Here is a 21,853-nt window from a genome sequence, read left to right on the forward strand (position 1 = left end):
GACACACCAGAAGTATTATTGTACAACTCTCACTCACATCCAGCGCAAACAGGCAGGATTTCAACCTCTGAAAAAGTGAATCTCTTCATGCAGCAAGCACACAGCTGTACTGGTCTACAGAGTGCACAGTTGGCAGGATCGGCAGGAAACTCAGTGGCAGAAAAAAAAGAGCGTCTGTAATTGTACGACCTGCTGTAATGTCAGAGTGAATCTAGAAGAGAAGAAAAACTACAGTCTGGAACAGAGACTCAACAGAAGCACAAACAGAAACAAAACAAAAACTCGTATAACTCATGTAATTCTGCTCGCTGATCAGGATCTGCAGGTTTACACTCTACAAAAGAAACTCGGGGATGAAACCATACGCCTGTTTACATCCTGTAATTCGCCTCTGCTTAAAAACCCGTAAAACACCAGTCATGTTTCCACCACATGACAATCAGCGCGCACCAGAGCGGACAAGCTGAAGGACGTCCTTCACCAAACCAGCATCTCCACAACCTCTGCCATTACGGCAAAGCTTGTTACTGCCACAAACGTTTATTTTCTTTGGTCTGAAGCAATGTCGACTCTATTACTGGAGTCGTGTTTAGTCTGTTTAGGTCCACAGTGCTCATCTACAACTGATCCAGGGCTTGTAAACAGATCAAGTAGATTCTTTGTTGGACTGTCATCCTGACATTTATATCTGTTTTAGCTGTTTATTTATTCAGCTTAGCAATAGGAGAGTTAAAAGAACTGCCTGTAACGTGTTGGATTTCAGCATCGGTCTAAACTTTGTTCCCCTCGGCGTTCCAGGGAGGATCCATTTAGCTTTCTGGCTGTTAGACGTCAATCTCAATCCTCTTCCAAACCATGATGTTGGTGTTTGAGTTTGTTCCTTGTAGTTTAATCAGATTATGTTCATTTCTCTTGGACTGAGACTCAAACTTAGAGAGTTTCAGAATTCAAATGTCATCAATCTCAGCTGAGAAGAAGGTCAAGAAGGTTAAGGCCTTTACACTCCAGGGGCGTGAAGGACAAGCAAAAATGCAGAATACAACTTTTAATCGGGTTAGGGGGATTTACTACACATTTGAGCTGCTAAGAGAGTTTGATGAATCTGAGTTTGAACACTCGTATGAGCAAATCTCTCAGAATAAAGTGATTCTGTGATGATTTAAAATCATCCCTCCAGTACCTCCAGCTATTGAGAACGTCTAAGAAAAACTGCTCTATCATACGAATGAAAGTTATTTGACGTTGAAAATGATTATCCGGCCCCCACCCAGAACATTTTCAGATGCGCTGTTTTCAAATGACTTGTCGCACATGATCCTAAAAACACACACACACACACACACACACACACACACACACACACACACACACACACACACACACACACACACACACACACACACACACACAATAAAAGCCATGCCATTCCATGGAAACTTGCTGCTGGTTCCAATGAAGTAAGACACTGAACGGCCACCGAGTCATGGTGGAAACTGGGGGTGGAAGCTAAGAATACGACAGACCTGTGTGCGTGTATGCGTGACTTGTGTATGTGTGTGTTTGTTCGTGATTTGTGAACCTATGGTCAGCAAGAAAAGAATCACATCAGGAAGTGATAAAAGCTCTGAAAGAACAATTTAATTTTTCTGTTTTTCAAAAACATGTTTTACTACAAGGTGTTTGTCCCTCTTTCCCTCTTGTTGGTCGAATTGGTTTATTTTATATTTCATCCGGAACATGAAAAAAACCATGTCTGCTTGAAAATCAGCAACAACATCCCAGAGCAGTTGTTTCTTTGGTCCTGCTCAGTTGTGAAGCCTGTCTGGCAGAGGTTACTGTTCTTTATTGAAGAGCTTTTCACCAGATCCACTGTTATTCTTACTGAGCTCTGTGTTTGTGTTGCAGAGGTCAAATGTTTGCCGTGCTATCGAGAGACCACTTCAACTACGTAAAGCCTGGAGCTTGTTTTTAAATGTATTTATTTCCCGTCTCAACAACTGCGGCTTATCCAGACTTTGTTTGTGGAATATGCAAAACATTTGGGCAGAAAAGATCCAAACTGTAGCCGGTTTCACCATTGTTATAGCTCAGAGCTTGTTTTTTCATTTTGTTTTGTGAAAACTAAAAGAGCTGGCACATTCTGTGAGTATGTGTATCGTGAATGACTGTTGTTGAATCTCTGCTTCTTTTCTTTCCCTTTCAGTTTCTGTTTTCCTGTTTCTACTTGTGTCCTTTCCCCATCTATTACTTACTCTGCGTATCTGGCTACATTATCTGGATGATGACATTTGATCAGGCGGGCTTTGGAATTACACCTGGTAACATCAAACACTTTTCTTTTTTCAATTCTGGCCACATTGACAAATTCGGTGGGTGAGGTGAAACGCTCTTGAGGGACTGCTGTGGAATGCATTGGTACATTGTATTGGTGCTTTGATAGTCTCACAAAGTGATGTTGCTGTATGGGCTCTACTTGTGTTTCATATAAAGCGCTCCCCACTAGTGTTTTGTCGGTGGGATTGGTTGCCTCGTTAAAACTTTCCTGCTCTTCTCGGCCGGCTTTCATCTATTTGATCATTGCCCTTGCTCACTATGTGCCCTCCTCTCGCTGCCGGGGATACCGTCCCAGGCTGGTCTCATCCAGCATTCGTAGCTAAACCTACAAAAAATGATGCACCATCATTTATAGATATCCCACAAAATGTCTTTGTTTACGTTATCCTCGTAATCATAAACGAGGATGTATGAAGACCGCAAAGGCCCACACAGGGCAGACTGGAGGGGAGGTGGGTGGGTCCAACCACAGCCATCTATCAGCATTTATGTGAAAAAAGTCAACGTTGATAGTTTTGTCACGTAACACTTCCGCAGTTATTTTAACCCAAACAACAATCTTTTAGTAAGATGTCATACGAACCATTGCATGAGGATACCTTGAATGGCGCAGGGCTGTGAGGAGATTTAGGCGTAGTAGCCACAATCTTTCTCCTCTGGTCCAAAATGGTCCACTGGTCCAAAATGTTGGGCATTTTTATCTTAACTTAAAATATGAGATCATGTACAATCATTTATTTTGACACATCAGAATTGATGGGATGCAGCAAGAGGAAGTAAAGTATTTTTCCTCATCTTTCTAGTGTTGTCCTCATAGATGCAAAAACACACACATATACAGTCTAGGAAAGTTCTTATTATAGCGGCTTTCTACTCTTCTCGTTAATTTCTTGTTCCACTGTCTGCCAGCCAGTGTTCTACCACATTTATAGCCTGGAGAGTGTGTGTGTGTTTGTTCCTCTGTGTGTGCTTGCATGCATTATATTCATCCATGTCTTTGTGTGTGTGTGTCTGTGTTAAACTCATCTTTCTCCAGTAAAGAATGATGCTATTTGATATCAGGTGGCATTGAGAATCCTGAATGTGAGTTTCAGTCCAAGAGGGAATAAAAAGAAACACATGTGATATATATTTACATGTCAGTATGGTGCTGAGCAGGTAGTGTATAGTGGGTTGTTAGAGCTTTATCTCTGAAAACAGCTGCCTGCTGCGACTGAAAATGACACCATGAGAGTGGTGAGAGTGAACCAAAACAGTAAAGCTGCAGCCGGACAGCTAAACAATGAGCTGAATCTCACTACAGAGCCCCCTAAAGCTGGGGGGAGCTCATCACTAGTGACCCCCTTCACATGGCCACGCTTTTTCACTTTGTCATTTGATAGATTGTTATTATAAAAATATCTATTATAGCCGCTTTAAGGCCTTACTCTTTGCCATATCTATGATATCTAGCCCCATGTGAGCCATTTTCTTTGGTGCATAATCACCTGAAACTACGAATCTTTGTGCTTTTGTTGGCTTAGAATGAGCCCTTTGTATCTACATATGGGAGCTGGTCCTCTTTACAGAGTCTGCCATGTTGCTATGGTAGCCCAGAATAGACAAACCAAACACTGGCTATAGAGAGCGTTTATTGGTGGTCAGTTAAAATACACACACATACATATGAGGAACAGAAGACACAGAGAGTGAGAAAACACAAACTGACAGAGAAAAACACACAAATGAGATACATTACACACACACACACACACACACACACCAACAGAGGTACAAAGACACATGTTGGTGGACTTGATTTGTTTTTAGTTTGTACATTTGTTCCTTTTTTTGGGACGATTTTATTGAACTATGAAACGACACTTCTGCGTTTTTTCCAAATAAATGGTTCACTCAACTCAGATTTGTTTTTGTTGCCAACGTTGTAAAATGTAAGAGTCTTTACAAGAGACTCCGTGTCCCAGACCAGTCCATCCTACGCTCATCACGTTTGATGTTTTTACTGTTACATTTATTTTTCCATTGTTGCTAGAGCGGTTTGTCTTAGCTTTCGTGAGACTCAATCAGTTGCCCACCAGGATGGTGGTACGACTCAAGGACATTTTAATTGTCTCTTCATGTCTAATTTCTTGGTGATTAGATTTCATGGGAGTTTTTGGCTGAACGAAAAAAATCCTATCTACAGATAATCGGGTTCAAAACTAGACCAAACTTTTGATGTTTTGATGGCATGCAACAGACTATAGGTAGGGCTTGTTTTGGAGACGCCTTTCACTACTGAAGCAGTCGTTGATCACTTGCAGGCCCTGCTGGTCGGTTAAGAGGAGCGAGGAGTCAGCAGTCAATGACGGTATCAAACAGTCAATGAAATATGTTTTCAAAGATTGTGAATTACCACAGCCACTAGAGATCCTTGAGGATACGGTCATAGATTAGCACAAAAAAATATTTGGCTGATGGGAAAAGCAGTGTGCGAGATTCTCCGTGGACATACAGACACACGACCAAACGCATGATCTCGCTTACGCCCGGCAGAGCTCATAAAAAGTCAGTCAGTATTCCTGATACAAAGTCACAGGCTACTGTAGTTTAATGGGGAGGACAAATACTCATCAACTCTTCAACAGAGACGTTTCTGAGACGATCTAACATCTTCAGCTATCAGACAGCGACGGTTATCCGGGTTCGAACAAGACCGAGCAGGACGCTGTGGCTGTGTCTCATGCGCGACATACCTCAGTACCTCGGTAGAAGAAGAACGCTTTGATTTGAGCGTTTGAGTAATTGTACGTTTGCGACCCTGAGGCCTCAGAACCCATCAAGCTGTCAGAGTTCAACACGTCTGTACGATCAGAGCGACGACACACTGTGCTACTGTAATCAGACTGTCAGTGTGAGCGTGTTAACCCAGTGACTAACTGTGTCGACGGATAGACTCAATGGGTCTTCTGTGTGTGGTAAAATATCAGTGTGTCATTAAATGCATTCAATGATTATTTATGTGACTCCTGTATCTGTGCGTGTTTTAATGTGTTTGTGTGTATATTCTGAACCCTGCATTAGTCCTATCCTACGATATGTTTTTCAGCAAAAGGGAGATTTTAGCATTTCGTTACAATACACTATTCCAGATTTCCGTAAGGACTTCATTAAAGCTGCTTTAATTGATCATTTTGGGCTAAAACAGAGGTTGAATAACCTGTTTTGTTGAGCCAGATCAAGACATATGTGTTTCCAATGTGGGACATGTGAGCTGATCAGAACTGAGACTGTTAACTGGTGTTTGCGACAGTATAATCGGCGATAGCAAAGAAGGAAAAAATGAGCGTGAGTGTGTGAATGGCCCGATTTTGCGTCGCAGCTTGCGGGATCCCATCGCAAGATGGTCTCCAGTTATTTTTCTGTTGTTCATCCATTGGTCTTACTAGATCATGAATCTCAAAATATGTAGGAATATGTCTACAGTAGTTTAGTGCACTTAGATGTAAACAACTCTGCATCTACTTGTGAGTGTATGTGTGTGTGTGTGTGTGTATGTAGTGTATATCATCAGACAGACTCAGACACTTTACGAGCCAATCAAGTCTGATGATGCACGAACGCTGCAACCATAAAACCCAAATTACAAGAGAATTCTTAGAATGCATGTCAGCCACCTAACCCCCTTTCCATTTTCTTTCTCATCAACAAAACCTCATCTTTAAGGTATGTAAACAATATGTGTAAACTTTGCAGAGAGCACTTTGTTTGGCCTCCCCTGACCTCTGCTTTATCACACAAAAGCGATCAAATCGTCTTGTACAGTGTCTGGTTGATAGACCACTCTGAACCATACTTTTCATTTATGTGTGAAACACATTAGAATAAAGACCTCTCCTTTTTCAAACATGGCGCATCACAACCCTGTCGCCAGAATAAAATTGAACGTTTCTGCAGACCAGGGATACGTTGAATCACAACGTTTCTGAACCAAAAGCAAGTTTCATATCAACATTTCTACATACGTGTTCATCAGCGTGATGTTTTTACCGCTCGTGGCATTTTTGCTGTTTCGTATTCAGACATACAGACAAACACACACACACATACAAGAAAACCCAAAAGGTCACATATTCATATACTTGGAAACATAACATACACTGGTACACACACACACACACACACACACACACACACACACACACACACACACACACACCAGTCTGGTGTTGCAGACATATTCTCAATTATCCCGACAGACCTCAGTCAGATGATTTTCGTCTGTCTGTGAGGAAGCTGAATCATTGTCACACCACTCGACACCATATGCCGCTTTTTATTTTCCCAGAGCCTGTCACTACATGTCCTTAAAATAACTTCACACACAAGGAGAGAGAGGCACAAAAAAAATACATTCACATACTTCTGTCTGGACTGTAAATGTCTGCATGTCGTTATCCATGTATTTGTCTTTGCATTCTACGTGTGTGTGTGTGTGTGTGTGTGTGTGTAGGTGTGTTTGCCCCCACACCACCACAGCACCAACCACAGGAAGAGTGGGAGAGGGAGAGGAGAGGTGGACCAGGGAGCGGTTAACCTCATGACATCACAAGCTCCGAGCTGATTGGCTGCTGCCTGAGGCTGGAGGGTTTATAAGCCAACCAGGGGCCTCGCTTTCAGCACAGCATCACTCAGCAGCGAACAACATCCAGGGAAACCCAGGAGATAAAGTAAAGACAAACCACGTCTATCTGTTTCTGCTCCACAACCTGCAGCCGCTGAACTCCTGAAGCTTCCTCCCACTGCGAACAAGGTCAGAATGAATATATATTTATATGACATTATATTTATTGTGTCCAGGGTTGGGTTGGAGTTTTTCTGCAGCACTGTTGCTGTGATGAGACGTGGGCAGCCTCATTTTTGTATGAGCTGCTGGAAATGTACTTTATTTTGTTTAAATAATGAATTTCATCATTTAGAAAACTTGCAGTGTGAATTGTCTTTCATGCATTTTAAATACAACATATGGCCAAAAGTGTGCGGACACTTATGTCTGCATAGTTTTTGTCTGGGGCTGTTTTTCATAGTGTGGACTGGACATCTCAGTTCCAATGAAGGGAAACGCTTTTAGACAGTAGTGTAACTGTGTGGCAACAGTTTGGAGAATGCCCTTTCCCCCCTTGCACAAAGTCAGCTCGATAAAGAAATAGTTTCCCCACATAGATGTAGAAGAACATGACTGGCCTGCACAGAGCCCTGACCTCAACTCAGTCCAACACCTTTGGGATGAACTGGAACGCCACCTGTGAGCCAGACCTCGTCACCCAACATCAGTGTTGGACCCCTCTTATGCTAAAATCCCTGCAGCCAGGTTCCAAAATTTAGCAGAAAGCCTTCCCAGAAGAGCGGAGGTTGTTTTAGCAGCAGATTAATACTTTTTTACCACAAAGTGTATTTTCTTTATGCATTTCTTCTTCCTTTCTTTATAAAACATTGTCCAAACAAGTCCAAAAGGTACCGAGTCCAACTGTAGCTGAAGGTTTCTAACTAACTTAATTCAACTTAATTCTAACAACTTAATTGAACCACACCTGCACAAGATTAGCAGAAATTAAAAGTCAATGTTGAGCAAACTCACATTGATCTTGTGGAACCACAGAAAGGGTTTGGTTGTCCGCCTTGAAAGCTCTGCACTTTATTGCAGTTAATTACGAGTTTACAGCTGTGGAGGTCCGCCTGCGATCGGTCAGAGGTTGAAGCCGGAGGCGGCTGTGTTTGAGTGGCTGATTAGCATCAAGGCGACACCAAAGCAGGAAGGGGAAGCTGTGGGCAGCCGAATACTGATTTCTGGATTTTGTGTCACATGACCAGGTCCAGCCCCGACTAACCACACTGAGTAAACACACTGACAACATACACACATGCTGATTAACTACTGAAGAAAGAAGTGGGAGACATCATCTTGTTAGACCCCTCAGTCTACTTTCAAAATAAGATGTGTGATGGTTTGGGGCATCCTGGTGGGCAAGTGATTGAGTCTTTGAGGTGCATTGACTCCAGGAAGTCAATGCACCTAAAAGAAATAGTCTGGCCTATAAAAAATCCAACTTGTCGACAATTTATAGAATGAACACAAGAAGAAATATTGTATTCAGACAGCCCTGTCCAATGGGGAACCAGACACCAGTCACAAAAAGTAATTCTACCTCACAGTAACACGGATGTATACATACAACTCTACTCCAACAAATCTCAACTAACCCTTTCAGTTGTTTCCAACCTTAGCAAAGCCAGCGTTGACTCAGCTGACGTTAGGGTTCACATTATTAATAACCTTATTAGTTAGCTTACTTTGGTAGCTACTTCATTGCTTTTTGCTAATGAGTGGGCGTTTACATTTGAAAAACCTGGAAAAGAACGCAGATGGACTCGCCCTTTAATTAGTTAGCTTTGCAGGGTTGGGTGGTGAATTTAGTTACTTTTGAACAGAGCCAGGCGAACAGTCTGCTTCCAGTCTTTATGCTAAGCTAAGCCCTGCTAGTTTTAGCGTCATAAATGCAGCGTGCAGAAGTGAGACTGGTATTGATCTTCTCATATAACTCTTTGAAAGTAAGCGAATAGGCAGATTTCCTAAAATTATGAACTTTAACCACCACAGCTACGTGTCCAATCCCAACCCTTACCCATGACCTAAAAAACAATTCAGACCTGTACCCTAAAACCAAGACTTAACATTCAAGCAGCCCTTGAAAGAAGTGGGGCTCAGATAAAATGCACATACTCTCGAGGTCTGAAACTCAAATTGGGCGTCTCCAAAGCAGACGTACAGAAATACACACACGCATATGGCCATGTGTCATGTTTCTGCTGCTCTGTGGCTTTCCAGTTATAACCTGGTGAATTACACAGTATAGGAAGAGCCTACCATTAAAGATGGACGCAGACACTCAGACTGCTCCTCCCTTAGCAGATATAAAAAAGAAGCGCGTGTTACAGTTAGGGAGGGGAAAACAGAAAAATATAATTGTTTTTGTAAGCTGCTGTTAATAAGGTGTCATACCTGCAGTAAAACATGGGATGCACAACATTTTGCTGATGGGTAGAAAAGTACTCTAAGGTTACTGTTGCTGTGACTGCCAACAAATCCCAAGACTAAAACCAACTATGAACTGATCCCACGAACAAGTGTTGTCTCCTGTACCTAAAGCCTGATATATCGATAAAGCCTGAGCTCCATTGCCGTCCAAAAACTGCTAAAAATGGGAAGCATGTCAATCCCACATACACCATCTTGGCGCTGTAACTACTTACAAGCGCACCAAATGTCTGCTACTCCTCTGCTGAAAATAGTCCCAAAAACATGTACTATTCCCTCTTGTTTTTCTTAAAGTCTGTCCAGCTTTTTGACTTATTCCTGGATATTTTAACATGCAGACACTTTTATAGAAAAGCACATGTCGACTTTAAGATAAATATAGTGTTTGTCCGAAGGCCTAAAAAGAAGAAGCAATGAGTTTGTAGTATGTGGTATTTTTGCAGTGAATGTCTGTTGATCTGTTTGCAGGACAACAGCTGATTTAAATCTATTATAATAAACGTAAAGCTGAGTACTTCCTCAGAGAGTTATTGATGGAAATGTAAGCTAGACTCAGATAGTTGTAACTCTAAATGTTGCTGTCTTCAATTTTTTAAGCCAAACACCCACATTCATCTCTTTTGACATCATACCTGTTATTTTCTCACATCTTCTTGACCAGAATCTGCCAGAAACATCCTGTCTCATAGTAGAATAAACCACCAAAATGATGTAATTTTCTCGCTCTGATGACAGAGAAAATGTTTTACTGTGTCGAAACAGAGTTGTCAGGGACACACAACCACTCGTTTGGGTCTGTAATTAAGGACTTAATGACTTCCTGTGAACTACCAAGGCCTCAGGAAGTGCCACTGCTAGTTAACGGTCATGTGACCACGCAGCCTTCATTTTTAGGAAGGGATCTGGGCGAGAGGATTCACTGAGGAAACTAGCAGCTCCTTCTTTCTGTTTGTCATTGTGTTTCCTGTGAAGTTATGGCCTCCGGACGGGTTTGTCGGTGTCGTACGAGCTCTGTGCATCATGGTTATGTTTAATTGTTTTATTGTGTGACTTCAAGCTCTCTGGTTGTCTCCCCATCCAGATACCAAATTGTGACATGATGAAAGTGGCCGTTGTTTTCGTTCTGCTCTTCGCCACGGTCCTCTGCCGGCCGGTGAGTTGTTTTCACTGTCAAGTCAAAACTTCAAGATTACTTTTCCCCAATGAGGAAGAGCTTTATCACATTACATGTTGACATTAGTTTACGATCAATTTTGACATTGATTTTTGGTTTATTGACATACAAACATATCTTTTGCTTTTTAGGCAAGAAAGGTTTCTGACAGCAGTTCAGAGAGCTCTGAAGAAGTGGTGAGTACCTAGAGAGAGAAAGAAAGAGAGAGAGAGAGAGAGAGACTTCCACTTTGAATGATGTTGGTCTCGTCCACAGGCTAGACGACCAGCAGCTCAACCCCTCAGGAGAAAGGCGGCAGAGGTTCCTGAGTACCGTGCAGCACCTGTACAGGTAAAATATTCTATTTTTCACTCCGCCATGTTTAGTTCAACTTGTTCTCCTCTTGTCGTATTATGTTTCATTGATGACATCAGGGTTATCTCTGATTGGATGACATTTTCATAAGAAAAGACAGGTTACAAATAGCAGGTGTTGGGCTCTAAAAATGTGGGCATTTGAGTTGCATTATGGGAAACTTTTGCATCAATACCTCATCCTGAGGCCCTGTGTTGTTAACACAAAGAGAGCAGGAGGAACAGCCTATTACGAAGACATGTTAGATGAATGAAAAAGTGATAAAAACAGTAAAAGATAGAAAAATAATCAATCAAATGTATTGTGTCTCTCTCATGTTGTAGAATGTTGAAGAAGCAGCAGCAGCTGCCGGCTCAGACGAGAGCGCAGAGGGTTCAGATGAAGACGAGGTGAGACCGTATTTCCCATCGGATCACTCCTAATTTATCGGGACAAACCTTGTTAAATCATCAGATCCTTCTCATGTCTTTAGCAGAGTACAGCTCTGGTGAAGTTTATGACTGTGTCTTTTAATGATTCTTGCAGCAGGCGGCAGCAGAGGCTCTAGTAGACTTAAAATCCGCCAGCACGGACACAACTTCATCCCCAGATACAACCTCTGTCGACAGCCAGAACAGTGAAGACAGCGATGATGATGATGCCGACGATGATGATGCAGAGGAGAGTGTGAGTAAAAAAGCACACCGATAACGCATCTGGCTACATAACAATAAGGCACAATACACAATTGTCTATAAATGTAATGAAAAATAGACATTGTTTATCTCAAAACTGTTCGACTCAAATATTGTAGGCTTGCTATAAGTGCCTCTTTAAATAATGACGACTACCTAATTCGGTATAGTAATATTAAGCTCATGCTTTTCATGGTGATTGGTCATTTTTCAAGTCAACTTTGGACAGGAACAGTAGCAAATGCTACTTAAGCTAACAGTAACAAGCTAGTAGTTTGCCTGACCTTTGTCCCAAACTAAATCTCGTAGAATATTTGTGAAAAGGCAATGTCAGCAAATAGAATTGACAGAGACTCCACGAGTTAAAGAGGCGGTGACTTCCATAGGAAATTTCAGGGAGGTATTTTCTGAGGCGGCAAATCACATTTCCCAGCCGCCAACTCTCCGACACCTCACCTCTGTGTCTCCAGGAAACCGAGGATGAAGATGGTGAAAGCTCAGAGTCGGACGAGTCCTCCTCCCCCGCTCCCACCACCGTCAGCCCTGTGACCGTCACAGAGGAACCCGTTGCCGAAGCCACTGCCGAGCCCATCGTGCCTACCATCGTCACTGACATGGAAACCGCCCGCGGCGACAGCTTTGGAGGCTACCCAAGCGACTACAAGTCCATTGTCTACGTGGAGGACAAATCCTACCACAAGGTCCCTGGTCCCTACAAGTCCTACGAGTTTGTCGGCACAGGAAAGAAGATGGCGTACGACATGACAGAGGGCAACGAGGTGGACAAGTCACTGAAGGTGTACAAGGTACAGGTTAGTTTGAGTTTCCGTAGAGTCCAATCCATCTAATTTGACAATAAGCTGCAGTAGAATGTCCTTACCACGAAATGTCCAATACTCACAGAAGTGCTGCCTTTTACCTTGCACTACCTTTCTCTCACTTCATTCTACAAAACTCCTGAATATACCAAGATGTAAAAACAAATGCACTGCACAAACTTCCACCATTGGTGCAGTTTTGTATGCACTGTGTGTAGACAAATCAAACAAACTAAACGTCCCGTTCCTCCTCCGCCTCACCTCCAGGCTTTTCAGGTCCACACCGACCTCCTGGAGGAGGACACCAGCACCCCTGAGATGGAGAGCCAGGGCCTCGATGCCGCCTCCAGCATCTCTCAGGACCAGGACCTCAGCCCCCGCCAGGCCTCCCTCCCAGAGGAGGAGGAGAGTGCCACCACCAGCGAGAGCTCCAGCGCTCCGGAGGAAGAGGATGAGGAGGAAGAGGAGCAGAGTGACAGCACCGCCAGCGCAAGCACCAGCCAGGAGTCAGAGGACGAGGACAGCCAGAGCAGCGAGGAGGCCACGGCCACGCCCGGAGCCGCCGACAGCGAATCAGATGAGAGCGCTGAGAATGACGAGGTGGCAGCACCTGACGCCACCACTGACATGCCAGAGGTCCTCACTGCCAAATAGATAATATTTCCTGGAAACGGGAGTGGGCGGCGGTGTCAGAAAGAGTCACATAAAGAGCACATGCTGCATCCAGGTGCAAATCGCTCCCCCTAGAGCCACTTCCCACCGTGGGACCAAACAGGGACCACCACGCCTAATTAATATTGATTTCAATGTGTTCACACCATATTTCTGTGATTATTTGTGCTTCTTTTTGGGAAACAGAAATGCTTTTCCTTCTAGATTGTATTTAAATAAACTAATAACTCCTGCATCCTGTGGTCTGGTTGCCCTGGTAAATCCCATGTTTGACCCCCGCAAGGGAAAAGTGGGTGGATGTAGAAACTGACGTCTGCAACCAGGAGGTTGACTGACCTCATGACCTTTGTCCCTGCCCCTCTCCTCTCTGTTACTGTAGGGTTAAAGGTCAAAATTGGAAAAGAACAAAGACAAAAAGTTGAGTCCTGATATCTACACTAGCACATCACTGCATTTACCCATTACCTAATAACTGCAAACATGCAAACCTACCTTGTTTTTGTGCTTTGAAGACAAGAGCGAAAAGTGCACCATCTATTAAAATACTTGTAATCATTTCAAGCATGATAGAATTTAAACTTGACATTCAGCCATGCATTTGCTGACTGTGGCTTTGCTTCGTTGCTCGCTATTGTATCAAATCTGCTGGTGTAGATAAAAGGAAGTAAACAGAGAGAAACACGCCATCTATCAGTCAAGTATAGATGCCGCACACACACACATCCTGTTCATTTGCACAGTTACCTACACTACATGTTGTTTGTCCCATGTTGTTTACTGTAATGTATCATATTGTACCATTTCTAAAATATGAATAAAGTTCTTTTTCATAAAAAGAGATGCTGGCTGTCTTAGATTTGTCTTAGATGTCAAGATGGAAAGTCTGGTGAGGGAGGATAAATAATAACAAGCAATGTATAATCATAAAAAATACAACATGAGAAAAGTTCAAAACAAATTGAAATGGACTAAAGACAATCTATTTCATGATGGAAGGGAGATCACCACCACTCTCATGTCTCTGTGTTACATATGGAGCAGAAGGCACTTTGTTACCATAAAGACTGGAATCAGGGTGAGACAGCTGGCCTGGCTCTGTCCAAAGTAAAAAAAAAAAAAAAAAATTAAAAAGCAATTATCGTCAGGCTGTTCTCATTCACTTTCCGTACTCATACCTTAATGCACTGAAACCAAAGGTCAACTTATGCTGCCTTCATCTTGTGATCGACAACAGCATGTAACTCATTTTGGAGACAGCCATGCCTGTTGTTTCCCTCTGCTTATAGTCTGTATGCTAAGCTAGGCTAATCACCTCCTGACCCAGGTCCATACACACACACACACTCATACAATGCTTATATAATCGACCCAAACTTGACCCAAATCTGCACTTTGCATGTGAAAATGTCCTGTATTTGTCAAGTCAATGCCTGGGCCCGAGTGCAGACCTGCTAGTGTCCTCCAAAGGCAGGAATGTTCAGAACAAGCAGCAATACGAGGGATTCCTACAGAAATCACATATCGAAGCCCCTTTGTCGAGACTTCATCTTCTCCTCCTGTAGACACATAAACACAGAGGGAGCTCTGACTGATTACAGGCTTTGTGTCGTCTGTGGCCCCAAACTGCAGCAGTGAAGCCCCTCGGCTGGAAAGATGAGACAGTAAAAATGTGCTAAGACTGATGTTCCTGTCACGGTTAAATATAGATTCTTTTTTTCTCTCTTTTTAAAAAGTATACTTTATACATAACAGTCCAAGATTTTGGGAAATGAGCCACATAAAACAAAAATATACACGACATGGCTTGATACTATAGTGATGTTATTTTATTCTGTTGTGTCTGATGGAGACAATTGTTCATGCGAGAGTTTGGATAAAACATCACCAAACAAGAACACAGCACAGACGTCCCTCTGAATATCATCCTTGATTTAGGGTCCTGTTGGCCCATTGATGTGATGAAGTCCAGATTACAGCAACTATAACGAAACATAGTTTGACACTGAAAATACAGCAGGAATCTTGTGTCTGGTAAAGATGAGGAAATGCATGAAAACAATATGAGGAACACATAAACTGAGAAAATGAGATGATTGAAATGTCAGAGGTCTTATAATGATTGAGGCTAAATATTTCAGGTCTGTTGCTTCTTTTTTTAAATCAACATGCAATTTCCAATAAAGCACCCTTGCCTTTGATGGAAAGACATTTTCTTTTAAATATGAATCAAGACAAATACAGTTTTTTTTCCCGATAATTCAAAAATAAACACAAATGAGACAAATTGTCTCATGAATGAGATTTTGAAGGGCTTTAATTTTGAGGGACAACATTAGAATAAAAATAAATGAATAAAAATAAATGAATAAAAATAAATAAACGTGGGCTGATGGGAGTATGTTAGCAACAGGAGTTTTAGCAACAGGAGTTGACTGCATGCGATTTAATATTCATTCATCCATGTACACAGCAAGAATCAAGTTTTCGATTAATCTGTGTATTGTTCAGTGCAATACAGTTCGTAATATAGTTCAATCAAAGTCATTTTTGTGTGCCCCGAGTTGTTGCTGTGAGCACTGATATTTAAGTACATTGTGCTGTTGCTCGAGTGAACGCAGAGCATAGACTATGAGACGCAGAGTAAACGTGTTTACCATTTCTACCAGTAGATGGCAGTATACGTGTATTTATACCAAAGATTTAGTTATAAATAAACCTGTGTCTTTGTTAATTATCTATGTTATTGATGAAGATGTATTTAATGCAGTTTATTTCATATGATGAATGATGAGGTGTGAGCTGCAGGCAGTTTTATAGGACAGTGGCTGAACCACAGGGGTCCTGGTGCTGTCTTGGCTCTCGGCCAATGAGATTGCAGTAGTGCATTCAGGTGACTTCAGGAACCATAGTTTTTTTTTGGGGGGGGGGGGGGGAATTCACACCCTAATGTGAAATTCCGTCAGAGGAGGTTTGCTCTCATCAAACCACAATCAGGATGAAACCTTTGCTTGATTCTCTTTGTTCACAGCACATGTTGAAGCCATATGGTCAGACCCCAACACTGATGATCATGTACGTATGGGTTCTTCTGTGTGTTTTATCACAGGAAATAAGGCAATCCAGGACTCCCTGACACAAAGAATAGTTGTTCTCATTAAATTGGTTAAAAACTGATTTGTCACATAAAATATACCTTCCCCGGTATGTTCCTCGGTTTTAATTGAGTTTCTCCAAATGAGGGCAACAGCGCCCCCTGTGTTACAACGGTAGATGTCAGTCTGTGTGGGCAAAAGGGCCTATCGAAGAGGAACCACATGAAGTTTACACTGATAAGAAAAATAGCATCAGAGAGTCAGCTACACTGTTACTGTGTATCGGGTACTTTGCAAGAGAGGTAGTTGAACTGAAGTAAGTTGCTCTCTGGCCTCACAGTAATCCATGAAAGTTTCCAACAACATTTAAATCAAACCAGTGCTGGTGTTTTCCAGTGCTAGCAGTGATGGAGTTCTGTCGTCAAACGAAACTAAATGAACGGTGACTGAGACGTCATTAAACATGGATATTAACCACCATGAAGGAGAGAAGAATGGGCTGCAGCATCAACTCACGTGAGTCACATTCACTCCATCGGTCTGTCTGCTGCTTTGGTTCTATACTGGTGTCTAAATGTGTCTGTGGCTGTCTATTCAACGATTTCCTGAGTAGTTGTGAGGTTATATTGTTTAAATGCACTTTGCATTTTTGTTTTGTCTGGTAGTTGGAGCTGTTGTGTCAACGCTGTAGTCTACACATGTGTGCATTTCTTGTTTGTTCAGTCAGCTGTTGACTGTGTGTGATTTGTGAGTGTGTGAGCTGTAGTAAAACTGTAGTAATAATAACAGGGTAATAGGCTAATTGTGATTACCATTTTTATCCATGAGTCATAGTGAGACTTGTGTAATCCTGCAGTGGGGATTGAGACCTGACGAACCGATCCACAAATCAAGTCTTTGGAAACAGTGACTGTGTTTTTGTTTTTGAGCCGTACAGTGTGTTTAGAGTCCCAGACCTCCTCTTCCTTGAGCTGGCCAATTGTGTACAGTCCCATTAGAAAGTTGAGACACAAGAATATAGTTGGAGTTGAGGGACGACATGCACAATAAAAAGCTAAAGAGCTGATCGGGCTTTCAGTTTCATATCCTGGCCGCAGGGATTTGTTCCCATTCCCAGACAGACACAAGAGTATTAGTGAGGTCCAACATTGACGTTGAGTGACATGATCCTGCTCACAGACTTTAAGGTGTAAGGTCATCCAAAAGACGATGTTGGATGGGGTTGAGGTCAGGGCTCTGTGCAGGACAGTCAAGTTCTTTTACACCCACCGGACCTGGCTTTGTGCAGGTATACATCTGTATATATACATCTAAAGATATATATATATTTATACATATATATAAGCGTTTAACAGGTCCAAATATCAACCAGAAACCTGTTTGAAATCCTCAAGGTGGTCTGTAGACTGTAATTCATCACTTTTCCCACTGGATGGAGCTGATTCATTAAAATGCCATTAGCAAGAGCTTCTCGTCCACCCTGCTTGCTTTGGATATATACGGATGTATGTTTGTTTTTTAGATTTGACATAAAGGGAACAAACAGGATGTTGTCTGGCGATGGGAGCATGTTTTGGTCTTTTTAGCAATTAGAAATAACTTTTAAGGACTGAAAGGTCAACGGCATGATGTCTATCTTAAGGACACGTAAGCAGGACATATGAGTTGGATATGAGTTAGAGCAGTGACTTACAGTGCAGGGAAATCTATCACTTACATGATTTGCCCACTCACTGTTATATACTTATGTCGTGACCATTTAAGGGACAGCGTGTAGGATTTGGTGGCTCCTAGCGGTGAGGTTGCAGCTTGCAACCAGCTGAATCCCCCTCCGCTCACTGCTTCCTTTCCAAGAAAGCACTTTACTACACTCCTTTACTACACTACCTCAACTGAGCCCCCACTTAATTTCATATGTTTATACTTCACCGTGGGTGATAAACCGGTATATTTATTCAATATTTGTTTTGATTAAAAATAAGTTAGAATAATTGTCTCCAGCTCCCTCCATGCTCTTAAAAATAGATGTTATATTCTCTGAAACTAGGGGTAAAAAAAACATTAAATGTAGTTTAATTTAATGAAAATGTTATGATTTTACAAAATATGACAATTTTATTGCAATTTAGATTTCTTTATTTACCTTTAGAAACAAATTGTCATATACAACACACACAATCCTGCACACCCAGTTGATCCAGTTCAACAAAAATGAAGTACAACCCACTTTAAAACAAAGAAAACTACAGCATTTGGGTATAGTCTTCACATTTAATTTGGGCAAATATGAATTCACAAGCCGTAATTAAACCAACCCGCTGTGGCAATAACTCAGCTTGTCTGTTGTGTGTACATGCTGAATAAGACAAAACAGGACGCACCCTCCCCACTCTATAAACACTCTGCTGTGCGATACATACTCTGGATGCTTCATGCAGAACGGAGACTTGTTGTTGCTGTTGTAACATATGTAAATGGAAATAAATCCACCAAAGTATCATCCCTGTACTTTCCCGATCAGTTATACCGCTTAAAGGTCAACATGACTGAGCCACAGATTTGTTTTTGTAAAGTTACCATGTATAAGCATGAATGTGTTGCCTCATGGTCTCTATGAAAGTTGCTCTGCAGCGTCACCGTTTGATGGCTCAAACTCTGTTGGTCAACATTTAAAAAACAATGAAAGTGTAGTCCTGCATTTATAACAAAATAATGCTTTTAAGAGTATCATTCATCACAGAATCTTTATTAAATTGGTTCTTTTTGTGAAGCATCTAGTGGTCTTTAAAAGAGATACTGTTTTTTAGTTATTGTAGAGGACCCTCTTATTTCACACTGGCCTCACTGACTATCTGTACTTATACGTTGACTTTTTGCTTCTTGAATTGATAAACGGTAATTGGAGGTGTGATCTCACTTCCCAGAGAGCGCCGCTTGGGATTTCTTTAATAGGACCGTGGTTAGTTAGTTGTCTCCTCTGTTCTCTGTGATGGGAGCCGCCGTCGGAATCTCCACGGTGAAGCAATGAGTCACACATCCAGGTGACGTCGAGGCAACGGGTGTGGCCGGTGTTGCTGGCGGGGGAGTCACTCTCACAGTTGACTCGTCTGTAGTAACTGTGTCTGGTTCAGGGGTGGACGTGCTCCCGTCTACCGTCGCGATGGTTGTCGTGGCAGTGCCGATCACGACCGGCGTGGTCTGATCTGTGAACAGATCTTCCTCAGAAGACTCCTCCGAAGATCGACTTTCTGAAGATTCACTCGATTCCGAAGACTCCCGTGACTCTGAAGACGAGTCTTCGTATCTGGAGGATCCAGGAGACCTGTTGGTCCCGTCCAGCCATCCCTGCGTCAAATCATTGTCAGCGATGTCAGCATCGTGATGCCGAGGCCAACCAATCTGTGGAGGGAGTATCGAATGAAAGAGACGTTACACTTTGATGCTGTCAAATAATCAATTTCTCGTGGGTTTTTCTTGCCCAGTATCCCTAGATACCACCTCCATATGTGATGATTCTGCAGAACATGATTTACGTTCAGCGCCAACGCAGGAGGAAGTGTGTTCTATACAGTAGCGAGGCCGGAGGTGAACGATGTTTGCCTTTAAAAAACCTGCAATAACCATTTTTCCTACACCCTAACCAGACCTTAAACCCTACAGACAGTAGACTACGACGTGCAGGCCTTGCAGAGATATATACTTTGAACAATGGTGTCACTGAGAGTTTAACGTCATTGAAAGAAACCGTAAGCCAGCATTAACAATACCTGCAGAACACCGAGTCATGGCACCACTGGCCTTCACCTTGGAATTGACTTGATATAACAAACAGTTTTTAATGTCCGCCCTGACAGAAATAGCACCAATCGAACATCGTCAGTTGAAATCAGGGCAGAAAAATGAATTCAACTAAGAGAGAAAGAGCGGTGACGGAGGAGGATGAGGGAAGATTCAGCTTTGTGGTGAGCTCACCGGCTTAGCGGAGGCTGTTGTAGACACAAGAACGATGGCGAGGGCGGTTATCAGGAACTGCATCTCTTGATTGGGTTCTTGTCTGCAAAGGAGGGAAGCCACAAACAAAAACACATTCACTTACACGCAACCAGGAACAAAGCTCTGTCAAGAGGCAAAATAATCCGATTTACACTGGAGAATTGCAATAATCTATCCAATGAAAACATCTTTTTTTTAAGAGATAAATACTCTCAAAACTGGTGAGGAGTAGCTCATGAATCCATAAAGCATCACAAGACATACAGTAACTTCAAACAGACATGTAAATCTAAATTCAATTTGAAACTCACCAGTTGTCTGTCGCACTACTTCTTTCTCACTTCTCTTAGATCCTAAATACAATCAATGGGATCCTGTGCAGCTGTGTTTACTCTCAAAGCAGAAAGATGTCTGACCTCCATGTGAGATTGGCTGCTGCTCATATATGCTGCCTGCAAGGAGAGGCCGGCCCGGGCAGGGCTGTGACGGGCAGGAGGGAGGATTGGGCAAGACTGCGGGCCTGGAATGGGGGGGGGGGGGGGGGGGAGGGGCAGGAATGGAAGGTTACCACACACTTCTGGATCAGCTAAATGCGTGCATGAATCAGTGGAAATGTTATTTATAATTTTCACGAGTCATGTATTTTTTTTTGGCTTATATTGCAGATATTTTACACTCTTGTTATTTTTGGGGCTGTAAAAAATACCATGAAAAACTGAAGTATTCCTTCGTCAAATACTATCTTTGTGTACTTCAGCATATCCGACAGGAGGATCGGCTCTGAGAGTAATTTATGTAGAGTGTGTAGAGAAATAGGGCCATGAGGGTGCCTGGGGTGCAGCAATGTTTTGGAAAAGAATAAGAATGTTAATTGACATTCCAGGATGTGTTGTACACGAAAGGGTACAAAATGAATAACTCGGCACACTGCATGTACTAGCTATAATAATCAAACACCCAAATAAAACACAATAAAACACAATTAAAATATAGCAGTAAATAAACATGTAGATATTAACAGTTGACCCTTCTTATGTCCCGTAACTTTTCGCTCTGTGCTCCAATGACAGTTGAGCAAGCTTGGAACCCGGCAGAACCTCGGCCCCCCCTGTCCTGTTGTACTTGGATATGCTGCGTCTCTTCAAGGCAAGGCAAGGCTATTCATAGCACATTTCAACAACAAGGTAATTCAAAGTGCTTCACATAAAACCATTAAAAGCATCAAAACATAAGGCAAAAGAAAATGAGATTTAAAAACAATTAAGAACATTCATTGCATTAAACAATTTTTTTTTTAAAGAAACAGTGTAAGAAATAAAATACAGTAGTAAAATGCAGGAAATTTATGAATATATTAATTGAATGTGGAACCTTTTTGCCACTTTTCATTTCTTTCAGTTTACCTTCTAAATCCCCCCGTAACATTTTAAGTTTAGCGGCACTTCATGAGTCATTTTCTGGAAACCCAAACTCTTCTGACGAGTATGGAAGACATTCCAAATATGACTCTCCGTGTTTCTGTCACATTAATTCAACAATCGGACCTTCAGGTTCCGCTGATTTTTAACTTTTTCCACCCATGTTACCTTCTGGTGTGGACGTCGACGTTATCTTAGTGCAATGCAATCGTCACTGCAAAGTTGAGTTTCTGTATACATCGGAAAAAC

General features: G+C 42.1%; 2 protein-coding genes across 3 annotated transcripts; one reads left to right on the plus strand and one right to left on the minus strand.

Annotated features, from left to right (window-relative positions):
• Nucleotides 1–7,003: 7,003 nt before the first annotated feature.
• On the plus strand, nucleotides 7,004–13,334 carry spp1 (secreted phosphoprotein 1). Of its 2 annotated transcripts, none has more exons than XM_079290044.1 (8): nucleotides 7,004–7,126; nucleotides 10,491–10,562; nucleotides 10,715–10,759; nucleotides 10,839–10,913; nucleotides 11,261–11,326; nucleotides 11,463–11,603; nucleotides 12,082–12,423; nucleotides 12,697–13,334. In XM_079290044.1, the coding sequence occupies exons 2-8, from the start codon at nucleotides 10,506–10,508 to the stop codon at nucleotides 13,081–13,083; spliced, it is 1,113 nt and encodes a 370-aa protein (XP_079146170.1). In that variant the 5' UTR covers nucleotides 7,004–7,126; nucleotides 10,491–10,505; the 3' UTR covers nucleotides 13,084–13,334. The 2 variants fall into 2 exon arrangements, with proteins under 2 accessions (XP_079146170.1, XP_079146171.1); XM_079290045.1 differs by having other exon boundaries at nucleotides 12,082–12,417.
• A 4,984-nt stretch (nucleotides 13,335–18,318) lies between these two features.
• On the minus strand, nucleotides 18,319–20,609 carry LOC306792017 (uncharacterized protein). Its single transcript, XM_079288993.1, has 3 exons — nucleotides 20,498–20,609; nucleotides 20,166–20,247; nucleotides 18,319–19,592 (listed from the first exon to the last, which is right to left on the minus strand). Exons 2-3 carry the CDS (start codon nucleotides 20,226–20,228, stop codon nucleotides 19,158–19,160), a joined length of 498 nt encoding a protein of 165 aa, XP_079145119.1. The 5' UTR covers nucleotides 20,229–20,247; nucleotides 20,498–20,609; the 3' UTR covers nucleotides 18,319–19,157.
• Between the last annotated feature and the right edge of the window lie 1,244 nt (nucleotides 20,610–21,853).

Source organism: Melanostigma gelatinosum, assembly GCF_949748355.1.
Source record: "Melanostigma gelatinosum genome assembly, chromosome: 18".
In the NCBI taxonomy this organism is placed as follows: Eukaryota; Metazoa; Chordata; class Actinopteri; order Perciformes; family Zoarcidae; genus Melanostigma; species Melanostigma gelatinosum.

Bases quoted from the DNA above. Each gene is read 5' to 3' on its own strand.
- LOC306792017 (XM_079288993.1), bottom strand. From the start codon at position 20,228: ATGCAGTTCCTGATAACCGCCCTCGCCATCGTTCTTGTGTCTACAACA. The intron at 19,593-20,165 runs GTGAGCTCACCA...CTCCCTCCACAG, and splicing joins CAACAGCCTCCGCTAAGCCG to ATTGGTTGGCCTCGGCATCA.
- spp1 (XM_079290044.1), top strand. From the start codon at position 10,506: ATGATGAAAGTGGCCGTTGTTTTCGTTCTGCTCTTCGCCACGGTCCTC. The intron at 11,327-11,462 runs GTGAGACCGTAT...TGATTCTTGCAG, and splicing joins AGGGTTCAGATGAAGACGAG to CAGGCGGCAGCAGAGGCTCT. The intron at 12,424-12,696 runs GTTAGTTTGAGT...CCTCACCTCCAG, and splicing joins TGAAGGTGTACAAGGTACAG to GCTTTTCAGGTCCACACCGA.